Source organism: Mixophyes fleayi, chromosome 3 (genome assembly GCF_038048845.1).
Source record: "Mixophyes fleayi isolate aMixFle1 chromosome 3, aMixFle1.hap1, whole genome shotgun sequence".
In the NCBI taxonomy this organism is placed as follows: domain Eukaryota; kingdom Metazoa; phylum Chordata; class Amphibia; order Anura; family Limnodynastidae; genus Mixophyes; species Mixophyes fleayi.
Genome location: NC_134404.1, coordinates 138,444,511 through 138,463,431, shown reverse-complemented (window position 1 = coordinate 138,463,431; position 18,921 = coordinate 138,444,511). Strand labels below are relative to the sequence as shown.

Below are 18,921 nucleotides of genomic sequence, written 5' to 3'. Positions count from 1 at the left end.
TGACATGTAGTTTAGACTCACATGTGGGGTAGGGGCCCATAGCACTCATGCATACAAAGGCCATAGATCAATCTTGATGGCTATGATTTCACCCTCCAGTTCAACTCCCACTCTGGCTACACATCCTCTGCATGCTGGTCACATCCTCTGCATGCTGGCTGCACCCCCTCCAATGGCGTACTTTGGTACTGGAGTGAGGGTGCCATAGCATGTGCTTGCTCCAGATGCAATGGTTCCTTCCTACACCACTGTCTATAGTTAGGGAAACTCGCTGGGTAACCTTTTGTGGTGTATTGCTGGGTTTGGCACTAACTACTTAAAAGTAGCTTTGAATCACTGAAAAGTTTCTGTTTTATTATTTTGCCCATTTTCCCCTACATAAATCCTATATTATAAAGAAAAGGGAATATACTGCCAAATGAAAGCCATGTCTTTCCTGAAAGAAATACAACTAAAAATGTGCTTTGATAGACTAACAAATAAACATTTGAGTTTCCAGTAAAACTGTCACATTATCAAAACATAAAAATTTGGTCATGAAACCCTACGATCATTAAGTAGTTAAGGAAAGAAAATATGACTTATGTGTGCAATGTGAGTTATGATCACCAAAAAGCACCAAAGCATTGTAGCTTACAAGGGAAAACCCAGATGTATTATTGTTAACTGCAATTTGTGGTGAATCATAGATCAGGGAACAATTTCCACCTAAAAATTTTTTTAAAATTCTTACCAATACATTAGAGCAAAAGCTATGGCACAGCCCCACAATGGTCCAGATTTAGCATCAGCATTTGTATACCTAAAAATATTCTACAAGGGCAGAAAGTTTTATCTGATGAAGAGAGGAAACTATCACAAAATTTACCATATTGGGGTAGATTCCATTCCCCATGTAGTTCTTAAGAACAACATAGGCACGCATCATTACCGTTACTACGGTAATAGATACGCATTATTACCGTTAGTACGGTAATAGATACGCATTATTACCGTTAGTACGGTAATAGATACTCATTATTACCGTTTGTACGGTAATAGATACTCATTATTACCGTTAGTACGGTAATAGATACGCATCATTACCGTTACTACGGTAATAGATACGCATTATTACCGTTAGTACGGTAATAGATACGCATTATTACCGTTAGTACGGTAATAGATACTCATTATTACCGTTTGTACGGTAATAGATACTCATTATTACCGTTAGTACGGTAATAGATACTCATTATTACCGTTAGTACGGTAATAGATACTCATTATTACCGTTAGTACGGTAATAGATACTCATTATTACCGTTAGTACGGTAATAGATACTCATTATTACCGTTAGTACGGTAATTTCAACGCTGATTTTTGCTCGCAGCTCTTTGAGCCACGGGCAAAACCCCATGTTAAAACTACCGTACTAACAGTAATGATGCCCGCCCCCAGAACTGAATCTGTACCTATATGTCTCTGAAACGTTTGATAAGTGTATATAGTCTATGACAAAACACACTTCAAATATAAGTGTCTCCAGTGTTGTGGAATGATCTGAGATATAGAGTCTCATTACTGTTTATTTTCTGTCTAGAAGTCTGCCATAATATGAATCATCTGCAATTGTTTTGAAATACGGTATTATTCACTAGTTTAGCCAATGTGACATCCTCAAAGAAGGGATATATTTACAGTTTAAACTGCCACAAATCAATGTAAATGATATGCTCTTTACTACCAAAAGTGTCTTTTTGTGGGTGAGAGGGTGGATGTTTTCTTTGTCAAGTATCTAGGTAAAAGAAGGACACATGAATTATACAAGATACTAAGGCTGGGCACACACTAAAGCTTTTTCAGCTGACTATTGGGTCAATCTAGTGATAAACGACCGTTCGGGTCAATATCGCATTAAACAAAGCAGTCAGTACCAGTTATAACTACATACGTAGTAACCTTGAACCTGTTTGAACCTGCATGACAAGCTGCAACACTCTATGACTTTCAGTTGACTGTGAGTTGCCATTTAGTTTGGCTGTGTTTTCTGTAGAGTGCCGAAAAAATGCTAAGTTTAAAAGTTGAACAACGTGTCAATTTGAAATTTTTAGTAAAATTGCACAAAACATCAACAGATGGTTTCAAATGCTTACTATGGCCTATGGGAATGACTGCCAGTCTCGTGCGCGTGTGTTTGAGTGGCACAAAAGATTTAGCGAGGGACGAGAGAATGTCGAAGATGATGAATGCCTTGGAAGACTTTGCACTTCAAGAACCAAAGAAAATGTAGAAAAATCAGTTAGATTGTTCAAAAACACCGCCGACTCAGTGTTGGAATGATAGCTGAATCCGTGAACATTGACAAAGACACGTATGGAAAATTTTGCACGAGGATCTTAACATGATGAAAGTTTGTGCAAAGATGGTCCCAAGGGTTCTCACACCAGAGCAAAAAGAACATCGCAAGGAATGTTGTGTTAACATTCTGCAGCAACTTGACACAGATACAAACCTGTTTCATAAAGTAATCACTTGTGATGAGACCTGGAGCTTCCAGTACGATCCTGAAACCAAAAGACAGTCAATGCACTGGAAAACACCATCACCAAGAATGAAAAAAGCTTGTCAAAGCAAGTCAAAATTCAAAGCAATGCTCATTGCTTTTTTCGATATCAAGGGTGTAATTTGGAAGAATGGGTTCCAGAAGGCACAACAGTTAATCAGCATTATTATAAGGAAGTTTTGAAAAAGCTGAGAGAAAGAGTCAGAAAGAGACGGCCGCAACTGTGGAAAAATGGTTTTTTTCTTCACCAGGACAATGCGCCTCCTCACACAGCACTTTCTGTGATGCAGTTTTTGACCGACAAACACATTACTACACTTGAACATCCTCCATATCTGCCCGATTTAGCACCTTGTGATTTTTATCTTTTCCCAAAAGTTAAATCAGTGCTAATAGGGACACATTTTGAGTCAGTTGATGCTGTAAAGACGAAAACGGCAGATATGTTGAAACAAGTGATAGAAATTGATTTGCTCCATGCCTTCGACCAGTGGAAAACAAGACTACAGCGATGTATTAGTGCAAATGGGGAGTATATTGAAGGGGACAAACATTAAATTTGTAATACCAATAAATAAAGGTGAGTTATTTAATCAGTCTCGTTATTTAATAGACATACCTCGTACATATTCTCATTAAAGTGTCATTTATTTCCTGATGTGACATGTGTCCATCCATTTGATTTCGTATTATTATATGTAATTATTTTTGAAATACAATGACATAGTAGTCATAGATTTATGTGCAATGATTGTACATATTATGGCCATTAAAACCTCTATGTGTATAAAACTTTCTTAAAGTAATGGCTGAGTAGGCAGCAATGTATACAGATGTGTACTGCATATATCTCCTTGCATCATTAGACACTGGTGTCTGTACTATCTGGACCAATAGAACAGAGCTGTGTATTGCATAGTTGTATATTGAATATGTCACATTGCATAATGTTTCACCTGCATCCATCCTGTGGGTCTAAGTCATTGAGGAGAGCAAAGCATAAAAAAGGAGTAACTTTGCACCTGGGCAAAACCATGTTGGATTTGAGTGGGAGGTAAATATAAAATGTTGGGACAGATTTATAGTGGGCATAGGGCATGTCCTAGATCAACTTTAAAGTTAAGTGCAAGAATAAAGATATCAATTATTTGTTTGCTAGATGAAGATATAGCCAGTATTTTCATTATGTGCAAAATAATAAACTTATTTGCACCCATTCCATTTTAACATGGTTTGTCCAGGAACAAACTTATTCCTTTTTTTGCTTTACTCCTTAATGACTCAGGCCCTGTGTGTTTCCCAAAGACCATAGATGTGTTGTGAACATGTTCATTGGTTTTCCCTTTATTTGAAGTCTATCTGTCTTGCAAATGCACCAAATAAACCACAAAGGTGTTCTCATGAATCTACCGAGCGATCGGAAGTTCAGTCGTAAGTACAATCATTGTAGATAACACATTGGTCGGGAATTTCTGTAGTGTGTACCCAGCCTTAGATAGCATGATATATTGAGCATTGTCTAGCGTATTTCCTGCAATCACCAATATGTACAGCAATGAATAGCATCTCATGACCACTTTATTCATACATATATATGACCAGTATATGTCCCAATATTCCTAAATTTGTACAGACAGACCCAATTTATGAACCTGGGCATGTCCAGGTGGATGTTGGGTGGACTATGGGCCCTGCCTTGTTTAATCCGAGTCTTGCTTTTTGAATAGTTGGTGAGATAACTACAACTCTACAACTAGTCAATACAATCCCATGTCCAGTGAATACAACCCAATGTCCAGGAAATACATTCCAAGGAACTACTGGAAAATGTTAAAATGTGACTGTTCTGTCACAAGCTCCATCTTTACCCCCCTACAAACACACACACATGTACACACATACACATATAGGGGGTGATGCATAGTTGGCCAAAAAAAGGAGTGAATTAAAGAGAATTGAGACAAGCGTATTTCCACTCATATGCAGACTCCTCCACATCGACTGTATATGAGCTTGGTTTCCAACGAGTCATCATCACCAGCAAGTATTTGCACTTGGCCTCTAGCATGTGCAAAATATATACCTACTACCATGTGTACATATGTGTTTCGACAGGACTGCATGAGCCACATTTACCTAACGAAACCTTTACTGTACTCGGCCAATGTTAGAACGCCTTTCCCCCATCCCACCTCTTCAGGTGCAGGCAGGTGCCAGATTTGCAAAAGGACATGATGACATTGTGGACAGTCCTGGAATTGCCAGAAACATAAGTATAAATTATAAGAACACTATCATAATAAAGTGTTAAGCATTTCTGAAAGCTGTTTTTTTTCTGTGAGATTGCTTTGAGTAGGAGACAAAGTTGTCTGTCAGATAGATTCCTGTACTTCATATGAGAGAATGCTGCATGCAGCATGTACTAATTGTTACTTAATCAGGCAGTAGACAGGTTGTTTTTGTCACTACCATGGTTTGCTTCTTAGGGCAGAAGAAAGGATGTTTCTGTATGGGGATTTTATATCCACTTTATCTTTTCATTGTTCATACTGTCTTATTGCAGAAAGATCCTATTCTTACAAACACACGCACACACTGATATTAAACAGTGATGGAACCATGGTCGCAGTGGGATGACAGTGGGCCCAACCCCTATTGGGGCTTGATTAGCCCACTACACAAAGACCCTACATAGACAGATTGTGGCAATGATATCCTAGGAAATTGATGTTTTTTTCGCCAGCCACTGCAGTTATTAGCTGATGAGAGGGCACTGTGTGATGAGGGGAACAGTGTGATGGATGGGGAAGCAGTGTGATGAAGGGGGAAACAGTGTGATGGATGGGGAAGCAGTGTGATGAAGGGGGAAACAGTGTGATGAAGGGGGAAACAGTGTGATGGATGGGGAAACAGTGTGATGGATGGGGAAACAGTGTGATGGATGGGGTAGACATATCTGTTAGTTATTGTTCTTAACATTGTGATTTTATAGCTATATGGTGCTATATATATATATATATATAGATATATACCCAATTATAATCAGCCAGGTATGTAAAAAAAAAGGTGCTGTAGGGAGAAGATTTAAAAAATAAAATGCAATATAAAGTGAGGTTTGCTTGTTGTTGCCATATTTCTCTTCCATATATAAGATTTATCCTTTATAGTAATAAAGTATTGCTGAGTTAAACAATACTAAAATAGCCTTTTTTGTATTGATAAATATATATTGTACCGAAAACCACCCTTTAAGGATGGACAGCTATTTATGGGCCAGAGCTGTGTGCTTGCCCTCTGGGCTAAAGTCTGCCAGCTAGCCCCTGCTGCTTCCGTTGTTATACTGATCTCTGGAAGTCAACTAGACTTGCAGGATAGGAAAGTGTAATCTGATGGAAGCCCTGTCACCCAACAGGAACAGGATTCAGCTGATTGGAGTGTGCTTTGTGCACTAGCATTCAGCATGGAGAAATTCACCTGCTACCAAATCATGTTCTTCTTTTTAAACTTGCCAGCTCAGGAGTGTTTATGAAAGCTGAAAGAAAGAAAGAAAGAAAAGCCCCAGAGAAGTCACCCAGAAGGGCCACGACCGCAGCAGAGGACCTGCCCCGTGCCCAGCTTTTTCAATGGAGTGGTGTGTGACTGGAGGCATTGTGAGGGTTAATCATGTGTGGCAGACAGACATTGCTGGGACCGGGGTGGTAGATGTGACCTGATGTGAGGCAGTAAGGGACAGTTACATGTAAGCATTTTGTTCACTCACCTCTTGTTTCTGGACAATTTACTCGGAAAGGAAAACCGCCCAGCCTACCGTATATATGTTAGTGGAAGATTAGCGATATATGATTCTAGTTAGGTTGTTTTATTATTGTTCATGTGTTCTTTATGATGTTATGCATCATGTTCTGTAAGCCTTGATACTTTAAAAATATAATTTGAATAAATAAGAAAATAAGGAAAATAACAATAAATAAAATACATGAATAGAGAAAGAAATCTAAGTAAAACAAAATAACAGAATGGCAGTTATTAAGATTTTGAATTAAAGATAGGACAAAACAATATTTTGTTATGATAATAGGAGATGTGTTGGTCACAGCCCTGTTAAAAGGAGGGGCTTTTATGGTTGCCTCCAGCTGAGATGGGGCTGATATATATATTTATATTTGTAAGATCGTATTGGGGTTACCATCTTCTGGGGTAGACGGAAGAGGCTGGCTGGCGGCAGACTTTAGCCCAGGAGGCAATCACACAGCACTGGCCCATAAGTAGTGGTACGATGTATATAAAAGGCTATTGATCATCTATACAAAAATGTCTATCTAGATTTATCTGGAATGGCCAGTCTCCTAGGATTAAGCTGTCTCTCTTAAAGAGACCCACCAGAAGTGGTGGTAGGGGTTTGAAAATTTACTATTGGGCGGCTCATCTGAGCCAGATTGTAGCCTCCTTTGCCCCCCCTGTGGCACTGTCGTGGGTTGACATCGAATCTGCCTATCTTAAATTTCCAATTCTGTCCTGAATATGGGGTCTCTCAAAACAAACTAGATATCTCCTCGCCGCCCAATGTCCTACCTTATTATTCACAGCTGCGATATGGGAGACCTGCCGACTCCATCTCCGGTGTCCTCTCTTACTATTCTACCTCTTTGGGGTAACCCTGCCTTTCCTCCTGGGCTCTCCTCTGCCTTCTATAGTCCCTGGGTCACTGTGGGAGTTCGATTTGTCGGAGACCTATTATCTCAGGGGGCCTTTATCTCCTGGGATGATCTACGCTCTAAATATCCAATTCTCCATCCTAAATTCTATGAATATTTTCAGTTACGACACTTTGTGGGCTCTCTCCTCGGGGGGGCTCCTCTCCCCTCTCTTAAGTCTCCCTATGAATCCATTTGTCTCTCCTCACCTTTGGGTAGGGGCACGATCTCCTTTATCTACAGCTTAATTCTTAATGCACTCTTACCTCCAGGTGGCAGGCATGAGAGGGAGTGGGAGAGGGATCTGGACCCCCCCAGAGGAGGATTATTGGGAAACCATAAGAGACCAAGTCGCCACCAGCTCTATTTCCACCTTGGTGAAGGAGAACGCATATAAAGTATACTATAGGTGGTACTACACACCTGACAAACTCACTAAAATGTTCCCCTCTAGTTCTCTATTATGTTGGCGGGGTTGTGGCCAGATGGGATCTTTCCTACATATTTGGTGGTCCTGCCCTAAAATATCCTCCTTTTGGGATCAAGTTAGGACCCTCCTCTCCTCCCTCCTCCCATGCCCTGTCCGGAAAGACTCATGGTCTTTTCTTCTCTGTTATCCTCTGATTGATGATGATAGACAATCTGCAAAATTGGCTTCCCATGTCCTGGCTGCTGCGCGATGTCTAGTAGCTAAGTCTTGGAAACAGGTTGAACCCCCCACTTTGGCGGCCTTGCGATCCTATATTTGGTTTATTGCCCGGATGGAACAGATTACATACCACCTACATGAAAAGGATGATAAATTTCATCAGATTTGGGCTCCTATAATCCCATACCTTGTGTAACATCCCCTCCCTTCTAAGAAGAATTCCCTTTTTATTTATTAGTCTCTGTTCTTAAAAAGGGGAAGGGGAAGGATAGTGATGAGGAAATGTGACAATAAAGGAAAGTGTGTGCTATTTCTCTTTCTTTCTCGGTGACTACCAGTACCCCCCCGACTATATTGTTAAAAAATGTTATAGTATCCTGAATACTCTGGATAACAATTGTATACTTACCTGTCTGTTTAATGACAACCTGTTGTTGTCTTTGATATTTGCTACTCAATTACTTTCAGCACCAGTGACATATGCCCATGATCTGTATTGTTCCCTGTTTTTGTTTCTATTCCTGCAAATGTACTAATTGTTGATTGTTATCTGTACATCATTCCTATTTTTCAAAATAAATAGTTAAAAAAAAAAAGGCTATTGATGCTGCTCCTCATTACTGTGAGCCCTCATCGCACTGTGACCCCCATTAAACTGTGCCCCCCTCATCACACTGTCCCCCTCTGCCCACATGCTTTACTTACACATGACCCCAGTCTGCCCACATACTTTACACAGGCCTGTCACCCTCTGCCCACATTCTTTAGTCTCACATGTTCCCTGTGCCCATATGCCCCCTCTGCTCACATGCCATGCCCCTTTCTGCCCACATGCTTTACTTACACAGCACCCTTTGCCCCCATGCTTTACAAACATGCACCCTCAGCCCACATGCTTTATACAGACATGCCCCCTCTGCTCACATGCATTACTCACACATGCACCTTCTGCTCACTGCGGGTGCATCATCCATTCACAGAATATTTTACTACAGCTTGTAGTACAATATTCTATGAATGAACAATGCGGTCACACTGAGTAGTATGCAATGTGAGAGCCCATGAACGGACCGCACAGGCTGTCTGCATTACATTACCACTGGACAGCCAGGTGGCCCAAAATACAATTTAATTTTCCGCCCCAGCCGACCCTTGGTAGACGGCTGCACTTCAGACAGATCAACCACGGATATCATAGCAGTCAATTGTTTTTGGCTCAGCTAGCTGCAGTTACATTTATTCAAAACAAACAAAACATAAACAAAAGGCCTAGCCTGTCAGGCTTCTAACTAATACACTGGATCACCCTCTCTGAAGTGAAGAACCTAGTGTCCCACACACACACACACACACACAATACAACAGCACTTACTGGTCATAAATTGCAGTGTCTCTCATTAGCATCCAACTACTCCCCAGATTGTGAGAGACTGAGCTGTGAATTACATATATATATATATATATATATATATATATATATATATATATATATATATATATATATATATATATATATATATATATATATATATGTATATATATGTATATATATAAAATCTATGTGAGTTTGAGGAGAATCTCAGGATTGGCTAAGTGGCAGTCTTGGAGGAGTTCTCTGGCCTACGGTTGGGTTAGTATACCCTGCTTTTGGTTTGTCACCAGGATAGGAAGTGTGAGGTGGCCAGTTGATTGGGCACTGTTAATGTGACCCTAGATTTGTGGATTAGCCAACATGGTGGACATGAGCTGGGGCATAATGGGTTTCCCTGGTATGCCTCTCCCCATAAATTATTAAAATCTGTGATTTTAAATAACAGGCTTTGGTCATTTTCTCTCCACTGCTTTGTGTTGTGTATATTGTGTGATGAAAAGGAAAATTGAAAAAAGAGAGAAAAGAAAAAGGAAATAGAGAAAAGAACAAAAGAGAAAAGAAACTCTAAGGGGCACATTTATCATTAATCGGCAAAAGTGAGAAATAGTTATCAATCCTTATCGCAAGGATAAGGATTGAACTATTTCTCAAATTTATTAAAAAGGGAACACAGAAACAGCAGTTCCGAAAAACTGCTGTTTCTGTGATATAAAAAAATTACACTTACCCCCCTCTTTGGATGCACTGTCTCGGGATCTCCTCTTCGTTCCTCTTCTTCCTTCAATTGCGCATGTGCAGTGCACATGCGCACAAAGTCCCCACTCTGTCTCTGCAACTATCGTTGCAGAGAGAGCGCGGTGAGTGACAGGGAGGGATCATGTGATCCCTCCACACATGCGCTGTCCAGCTCTGCTCTTCTCGGAGCAGAGCTGACAGCAGTGGATTCCTTCAATTCTGATAAGGTACGCCAGCTTCAGCTGGCGTACATTATCAAGACAAGTTCCCGGAAAAAACGATCAGGAGTGCAAAGCAGCAGATATCCATGATATCTGCTGCGATGCACCTTTAATAAATTTGCGGAGGGCACATCGGGACTTTAATTCCACGGTAAGTGCACTATTGTGCACTACCGTGATTTGTTAAATATGCCCCTAAGAGAGAAAAGAAGAAAGAACAACCAAAAAGAAAATGAAATGAGAAAATAAAGCTTTGGAAATTTAGTAAGACATGGAAAGATAGAGGAGGAGGAATGGAAATATATTCACAAGGTAAAGAGAAAAATAAAATTAAAAGGGAAAAGAAAGAGGAATGAAAAGAAGCAAGAAATAAAATAAGAATAGCGCAAAGTAGCAAAGAAAGAAGAAAGAAAGCTTTGTACTTTAGCATCCAGATTGGGGTCTACTTTACATACTGGTGCATGGGGTGAGGTATAGTAAAGTGGGAAGAGGGAAAGAAAAGAAAAAGGCTGCGTTTAAAAATGTTGACCAAACCATCTAATGTAAAATATTTCATTTTACTGTACTTATAAAAATATTAGTACAGTATATTATCACAAGGAAAGATATTTTCCACTGTCATTTCGATCTTACCCATCAGAAATATTCAACAGGTAAAGTGAGTGTCTGACGCCAATATTTTCTGCCACTAGTAAACTCTTGTTAACCTTTAATAAGCATTCAAAGAAATAAATATCACATTGTTGTGACATAAACAGTGAATCATCACCTATAGTATATTTATGTATGAGTCTGAACCACAGAAAGATAACATTTTTCTTTTTCTACAGGGCTCATTCATAAATGCACCATCACATGGAAAGTAGGATAAATGGTTTCCAATAGGCTTGTTCTCACAGTGCATTCTAAAATGCTAACATCATGATTCAAATTTTAGTATGTGACGCAATCAATTTCTCATACATTAATATAATTTATTGTTAGGGTAATGCCATGCATTGTACCCATTTTTCCAACACTTATGTGTCAATTAGCCCTCATTGTCCCCAGTTTTGTCACTACAGACACGGCAATGATATTCAATGAGGTATCAAACTCCTTATAAGGAGGCATGAATGAAATAAGGTTTCCTGTAGTATGTGGTTAGTGTATTAAATCATGGGGATGTTACATCTGGCCACCCCATTAATGTAACATTATGCAAGTCAGTAAGTACTATACTGTAGTAAGATTACCTGATGAGAAATTACACCTAAAATCTCTATACTAAGAGGAAAAAAATAGACATCTATAGATTCCAGAATGTGCTTATTGGAAATATTACTAGTTTCCTTCCTAAAATACAAAGGTATTTTACTTGTGCATCTACCATCCAATGGTGAAGTTACCACCATTGCAGGGTGTGCAGTGGCCATGGGTCCCAGAGGTGAGGGGGCCTGATTATGCCAGTCCATGTGCTGCTGTCCCCCCAGCTCTGTTCTGAACTTTTAAGGGGGGCCGAAGCATACGCAGCGAAATACCATTTGGGCTTTCGGTTCATGACCACCACCCCCACATGCTCAGAATAGCAGAGCAGGAGCTATTAAAGCATGGATTAGAATCCCTATGTTCCCACCTATGATCCCCACCTCCCCCTGCAAAAATAAATGTTACAGGGTTTTGTGATGAACTGTTAATAACTGCTACCATTTGATAGCTTTGCCATTTAGTATTAAGATTTGCACCTTTGTCAGCTCACATTTTGCTTCTTGTTTCACATGTTGGAAGTCACCCTTACTTGAACCTTTTTATTCTACTTATGTGCAGTTGTAATGTAAATGAAATTCATCATGACATGTGTTCTAATTATTTTCTTTCCCATGAGGAAACGGTTTATCTTCTTATTGACCTTCTGTGTCTGCTGTGCGTAAGGCCATAGAACAAGAGGTTTTCCTCTGAGCACCACATCCTGCTTAACACCTTCATGACCGAGAGTATTTCATACCTTAATGACAAGATTCAATTTCACTTTTAGAAGGTGTGCCAGGTTCATCAGAAGTAACTTTTTAATTAATAATTTAGTGATTTTTTTATGTTTCTTGGTGGGGATTGATACAGCTTTTTTTAGTATCTTAGTCTAGCTGGGTTAAACATTTTCATTTATGGGCATTGTATAGGGAAAACAAGATAAAATGGCAAATAAGACACACTTTTCCATAATTTTCGCCATATTCACTTTTTTCATGCAATTTCTGCAACCCTAGAAGTTTACCCCAAAATGTAATCAGTTTCTTTTCCCAAGTACCACTAAGAGAGGGACTGACAGTGTTTGGTGGGCAAGGAGACCGCTCAGCTAATCCAAATCCATCAACTCCATTGAGTAATCTTACATGAGCAAGGTATTTAGGAGGGTAAACACAGCAAGTGCCCAGGTCCACGGGTCTCCTGAGTGCTCTTATTTATTTATTTTACAAAATAAGACATTTTTACAAACATCTCTAGAGGCCAATCAGAATCCACTGTAAAACATTATTAACCAGGTACAGCTCCTGGAGCGCTCTTCTAGTTGATAAGATCGCAATGCGAGCACTAATTGGATAATAGTGATAGGCAGTTGTTAGTGGATGCAGCTTGGCTGCTACTGTCCACAGCATAGCTGCCCAGCTCTATGACATCTGACCAGCTCAGTCATTCTAACAGCAACTGTAGTGAAAGGAGCAAGGGAGGAGAGAGAGATGGCACGAAGATAAGCAAGGGTCAAGTTGGTTAAGTAAGCGCACATATTAATTGACACCAGATAGGGTTCTACATAATACTTGCCACCAGATACTACTCTGAGCATTAGACTTGATACTAGGGGGAAGATTCAATTCCTGGCGATGTTGAGTACGGACATCACACCGTGCACATTGCTGGCTTGATGGTAGAAATCTCCACTCATTTTTCCTTACATCTCTATAGGATGTGAGGAATAATGGGTGGAGATTTCTGTCCAAATCTCCGCCGGGAGGTGTCTCGCGGACCTTCCGGAGGCTAATTGAATTACCCCCTAGACATTGTTCTGCACATTGGCACTTGATAACAGTCTGCACATTATACCTGGGACTTTGCATCTGATATGGATCTGAACTAAGGCTTGGCACCATAGAAGCCTATTCACATTAGACATAGCACCATATAAAGCTCTGCATATTAGAGCCATCAGTTATATTTGACACAATACATGGCTTAGTTTTGTGTGCTTGGAACCAAATATTGTTTAGCATATTGTACTTCACAGCAGGTAGTGGTGGACCTGCCGCCACTGCATAGGTGCAGTTGCTACAGGCCCAGAGGTGGGAGAGTCCTGGCAATGCCATCTGAGAGCTGTGCGGGGGCCCACAGAGATGGAACAGCATGATAATTTTGCAATGTGTCCCAAAGATTCCGTTTTCCACCCCTGTCAGCAGTTATGACTCCACATTGTATGTGGCAGCAGATATTGCTAAGTGTATTAAATTTGGCAGCAGTAATTAGTCATTGTTTAAAAAGTTGGCGTTAGGCAAGATTAAGCATATTATGCTAGGCACCAGATATAGTTTAGATTTGTATGCTTGGCATTTGATATGATATAACAAACAACATTGCCTAACTTGCAGCAAGTTATAAGATGGGACATATTTGTTAAGTATTGTATTGTGCCTCAAAATTCTGTAAATGAAAGATTAGCCAGTTTCACACTTCTTATGTGTTCATTATTATCATCAAAATTAAATGGGAAGCTCTGGAGCAGATCATACTTAGGTCCAAGAATGTAGCCTACAGAACACAGATCTGTAATGCATGCTAGTTTTGTGTAGTATTAAGGTTACCTGAAAAAAACATGTATGAAATATTAAATTAAGCTACTGCACAGTGAAAACCTCGGGCATGCAGCACACATATGAAGTAATTACAGAGCAGCCACGCAGCCTTTGCAATACAAGTGTACAAATTTACCTGGTTGAATAAACCTATATAACGAGTCCAATACATAGTACAATATTATGAAATTTAAATGTATCATTTTATTTTCTATCTGCATCCATAAAGATCTTACTTATTTGATAACTAAACACCACCCATTGTGTAAACTGGTATTTCTTGCTGAATTGTACCAAATAAAAATAACATGAAAACACAATCAAATTTTGTGTGCTGAACAGTAGAGCCTAATATATTTAACTGTGATGTCCACACCTAACCACCGTCTGAATGCTGAACATAAATCTATTAGATACAGTGTTACATTAGAAAATAAACTATCAGTAGTCATCATTTATGTAGATAAATAATTGTCATTCTCAACAAAAGATCACTCTACAGAGAGGTCAACTTTACCCAATCCATTCAGCTGGAATTTTTCTACCAACCTAGAACTGATTTAAAGCAAGCCTTTTACATCAATACATTAATTAAGATGAGGTTAATTCAGGTAAAAAAAGTAAGTACTAAGTTCAGGAGCGAGAAAACTATTACTATGAAACTACTGTATTGTTAAAGTATATACTAAGAGTACTACTGATGTTTAATCACTTTCTAAGACTTCATTAATGTACCCAGCAAATTTCAAGTCATGGTGCAATCATGTTAAGATGTTGTAACAGTAATTTTGTATCATAGTTTTATTGCTTTAGTACATCTAAATTTATATCGCTGCTTTCTGGACTGGTGGTATTAGTCCATGGGAGGAAAAACCAGGAGAAAGACACAGCTACACAAATGTCTGATCTTAAAAGCATAAAGCCTAAATGAAATCAAAATGTCATCATAAAGACTAGATTAAAGAAGCAGCAAAACAAATCTGACTATTACTTGCATTATATCTACCTATTAAAAGAACATAGCTGCTGAGCAATTACCGGAATTGAACAAATTCTAGATACTTTTTGCCTGATTCATTAAGGGAAGTATGGGGCGATTTTGTGCGTATAACCCGTACAATTACTCTGTGCATGCCCAGAACCATAAGCCACAGAACGCAGCCACATTCAGTTCATCTTGGAGTGTAAAGATCACTTACTTCAGCCTACGATTTCAGAGAGGCAACGGGACGGGGAAAGGGCGTGCATCCATAGTCAGTGCCAAGCTCATGTGCAAGCAGCAGCGTACAATTCGAACTCTGGGCATCTCTCATGTGCATGTTCTTCAGCTGTATCTGTTGCTCCAGCTGCAGGTCTACTCTAAGTGCCGATGACAGCTGAGTATGTATGCTAGAACATGTGTTTGCAATCAGGAAAAACTGTACAAATGTATTTTATGTACAGTAGATACTCATTACATCATAATAATTGTATTTCATGAAAAAAAAAACTATTATTAACAGGTGATATTAATTAAATATTTTTTTCTATGCATTCTTTTGTGAGTTTATGTTGCACGTAGGTATTGGACATATTCTGCAGGGTCCTGTCTAGTAAAGCAGAGCAGACCTACACCCGTGTTCATCACTACACGTATCTTCACATCTACTCTTTGTTGAATTCAGTCATGCGTATACTCTACTTATGTGCATTATTTTTAAAAAGCTTCACTTAATGAATCAGGCCCTTTATTCAAATTATTTTTTCAAACCCAGAAATGTCAGAGGGATGGCATTGCGGGCGAGTTTGAGTTGCTATAGACCACATATGGTCTCCCTCACACTGGATAAAATATAATTCAGCTGCACTTAATATTAAATATACTATGCTAGGGGTTGTACATATAATTGCATGCTTAGTGAAGAAAAAATATGCAAAGGTGGATTTAATTTATAAAAAAGTCTAATAAAGTAGCACTATAACAGTAAATGCAAGTTAATATCGCACTAATAAAAATATTACTCCTATGGAACAATATGCATCTGTAAAGAGTATAAACAAGGCCCTCTAAGCACCCTTCAACTCCCCTAGAATACCAGCAGTGTTTCCTAACACTCTTGCCATATTTAATCTTCCATCAGCCATTGTTTCTGTGACATCACTCAAGCAGGGAACTTGGATGATCATAGCAAATTAAATTGTTGGGTACTATAGAACACTTAGCCAACATGACGAACCTGGTGCTTGAACTGCTGCCTCTGGTTTGCAGCAGTGCAGTCTCTTTTGCAGTAAGTCATAGGCACATATTTATAATTTCACCTGTGTAGACATGCACCAAAGAATACCATAATGACCTGCTGCTGGTAATGAGTTGCCAGCACCTGAAACTTGTCAACAGCAGCTTCCTGTGAGCCACACCTGGCCAGCTTATTGAGCTGTGAACCAGTATTCTGAATTCTGGTTGCTTTCCTGTCCTTTAACCCCTGACTAACTCTCTGCCTCATGACCCCTGGCTCTTGGATGACTACCTCTCTGGCTCTTGGATGACTACCTCTCTGGCTCTTGGACCACAACATCTCTGGCTCCTGACATGTGTCACTTGGATTACTACTTTCTCTGCCTCCTAACCCCAGGCTCTTGGATGACTACCTCTGGTTGTGGATTCCTGACTTTTCCTGGACTACACTTGAGTCCCCAAGAGCATCCTCTTTACTTACAAGTGCAGAACACCTTTTTCACTATAAACTGTTTCTGCCATTGGAATCCATCAAACTAGCAACCAATATAGAAATATCAGAAACCCTGACATTATAATACTGGACTTTATGCTGCTGATTTATAAGTACATCAATGTTTAAAGCAAAATAGGAAACTATGTGCAGGAAGAAAGTTCGCTGGTCAATTCCCTTTGCGAGTGAGCACTATGTTAACTCTAAGATGATGCCTTTTATGTACTATTAAGCTGGTAGACCCTTTCCATCCCCCCCCCAGGGGCGGGCTGGGCCAGGGGGCAGGGGGGCAGCGCCACCCCCCGGGCCGCTCAGTCCAACCGCTGTTAGGGCCGCTCCCCTCCCCCTCCTCCGATGCAATATTTATATTTATTTACTTTCGGCCGCATCGCATGTTATGTGATGCAGTGCACAGTGCACAGGCAGCCGCGTCACGTGTCACGTGATGCGGCCGCCTGTGTGCCCCCCGGGCTTACACTTGCCAGCCCACGCCTGCCCCCCCCTTTTCTTTTTCTCTGCCCCATCCCTTGTACTGGAAAACAGTAAAAAACAATTAAAAATAAATTATTTAGCGTTTTAGCTACGTCTTGAAAAACCATATTGTGTTGCAGTTGCGAAAATATTATATTAACAGTTGTGAGGGAAGCAAAGCCTAGCCCAAACTAACATACAGTGTAAAAATATAGCTGCCCGGTATATGTGTGCAGTGTGCAAGAGCATGCAGTATTTGCCCTGTATGCAAAAAGAAAGTTTGCATTTCCATCCCTTGCAGAGACAAATGCTTTGATCATTGCACCTAACAAAACATTAGACCAAAACTGTGCACTACTGAGCTGCATGTCTTCAGATAAATAAATGGAATGATATTGAAAATGCTATTGATTGCTTATTTTTTCAGTGTGCAAGAAGTAAAAAATACACCATAATATACATCTTTATTAACAAGAAATGTTATTTATTAATCCAAGTCACTGACTTTCACAAAACTAAACCTGTCTGTAATGAGTAAAGTCTAATAGAACGTTTGCTCTTATTCAGACATTAAGGCATCATGTTTCATCCTCCATTGCAGCATATGAAAAAACGCATATGTCTTTTTTTAGGTTTAGGTCTTCTGTGAAACCCACTTCATAGGACAACTTTATAATAAAATAAATACTTGCATATTTATTTGTGAAAGCAAATATCTGATTTAGCCTTGAAAACAACTAACACGCTGGTGCCTTCTGCAGCGCTATGCATTTTCATATGAAAGATAGCCTAGTGGCCCAGGAATAGTACTATTATTTGGTATATATATATAAAGCCAGGATTAGAAACAGTTTATATTTCAATCTCCATACTATTCCCATATTACACAATGGAATATTTCTGAGGGAAAGTGCAATAGAAATAGAATACTGTTATCTTGTATCTATAGTACTTACGGTTTATATCCATCCCCAGCCAGTTTCTATATTGTCTCCATTGTTGTGTTGCTGGAAGCACATGTATCCATGTCCCAGTTCCATTTATACAGAAAAGGAAAAGCTGGTTTAGCAGAAGACAGTTGAATGGTAAATGTAGAAAAAAAACTGAATTATGTGGAAGATCGAGACATTGAGAAGACTTGGTTGAAATGTTATTTCCAGTTAAAAAAATTAAGAAAATTATAAGGATCTTGTGAAAAATGTGACAACTACAAACAAAATGCAGGAGATGCACAAAAATAAATAAATGTTTCAGGATCTTTGTCTGACTCTAGGAATAAGAAACTGAACTGAGAACACAATCTCGATTCCTTGCCAAGCACCAGAAATGTCCACATCCTGTTGTTCTGAAAGATGTCATTGGGCAAAATGAGAACATGGTCCTATGTGTGAGAGAGTACATATCTCAGAGACATTCCACTTTTCAAGACACTGGGGGAGGAATGACAGTAGGAAAGGAGATCATATAGTGCATTTACTGAATCATTTGTCTTCTGTTGTCCCAAATTGTTCTTAATGACGCAGGTGTAGCATGTTCTGTCACAATACCAATTTCACTTGAACTCATCTACAACACACTAAACAAAGCCATCTGTATATGCAATTCTCGTACCCTGAGGATTAAATTTTTAATTAGACAAACTGATATACTTCAAATCCCACATATGCGGCCCCTAGCCTTAAAAAGGGCTACACCTTACCCTTA

General features: G+C 39.5%; 1 protein-coding gene across 2 annotated transcripts in view; it reads right to left on the bottom strand.

Annotated features, from left to right (window-relative positions):
- THPO (thrombopoietin) overlaps positions 1-18,639 on the bottom strand; it is a 73,316-nt gene extending 54,677 nt beyond the window's left edge. The window contains exon 1 of one of the 2 annotated variants that reach the window (XM_075202453.1): positions 18,174-18,639. In XM_075202453.1, coding sequence (XP_075058554.1) covers positions 18,174-18,186 — 13 coding nt within the window. In that variant the 5' untranslated portion in view covers positions 18,187-18,639. Of the gene's footprint in view, positions 1-15,237; positions 15,299-18,173 lie in introns of those variants that run through there. The other variant, XM_075202454.1, reaches the window with a different exon arrangement.
- Positions 18,640-18,921: the final 282 nt, after the last annotated feature.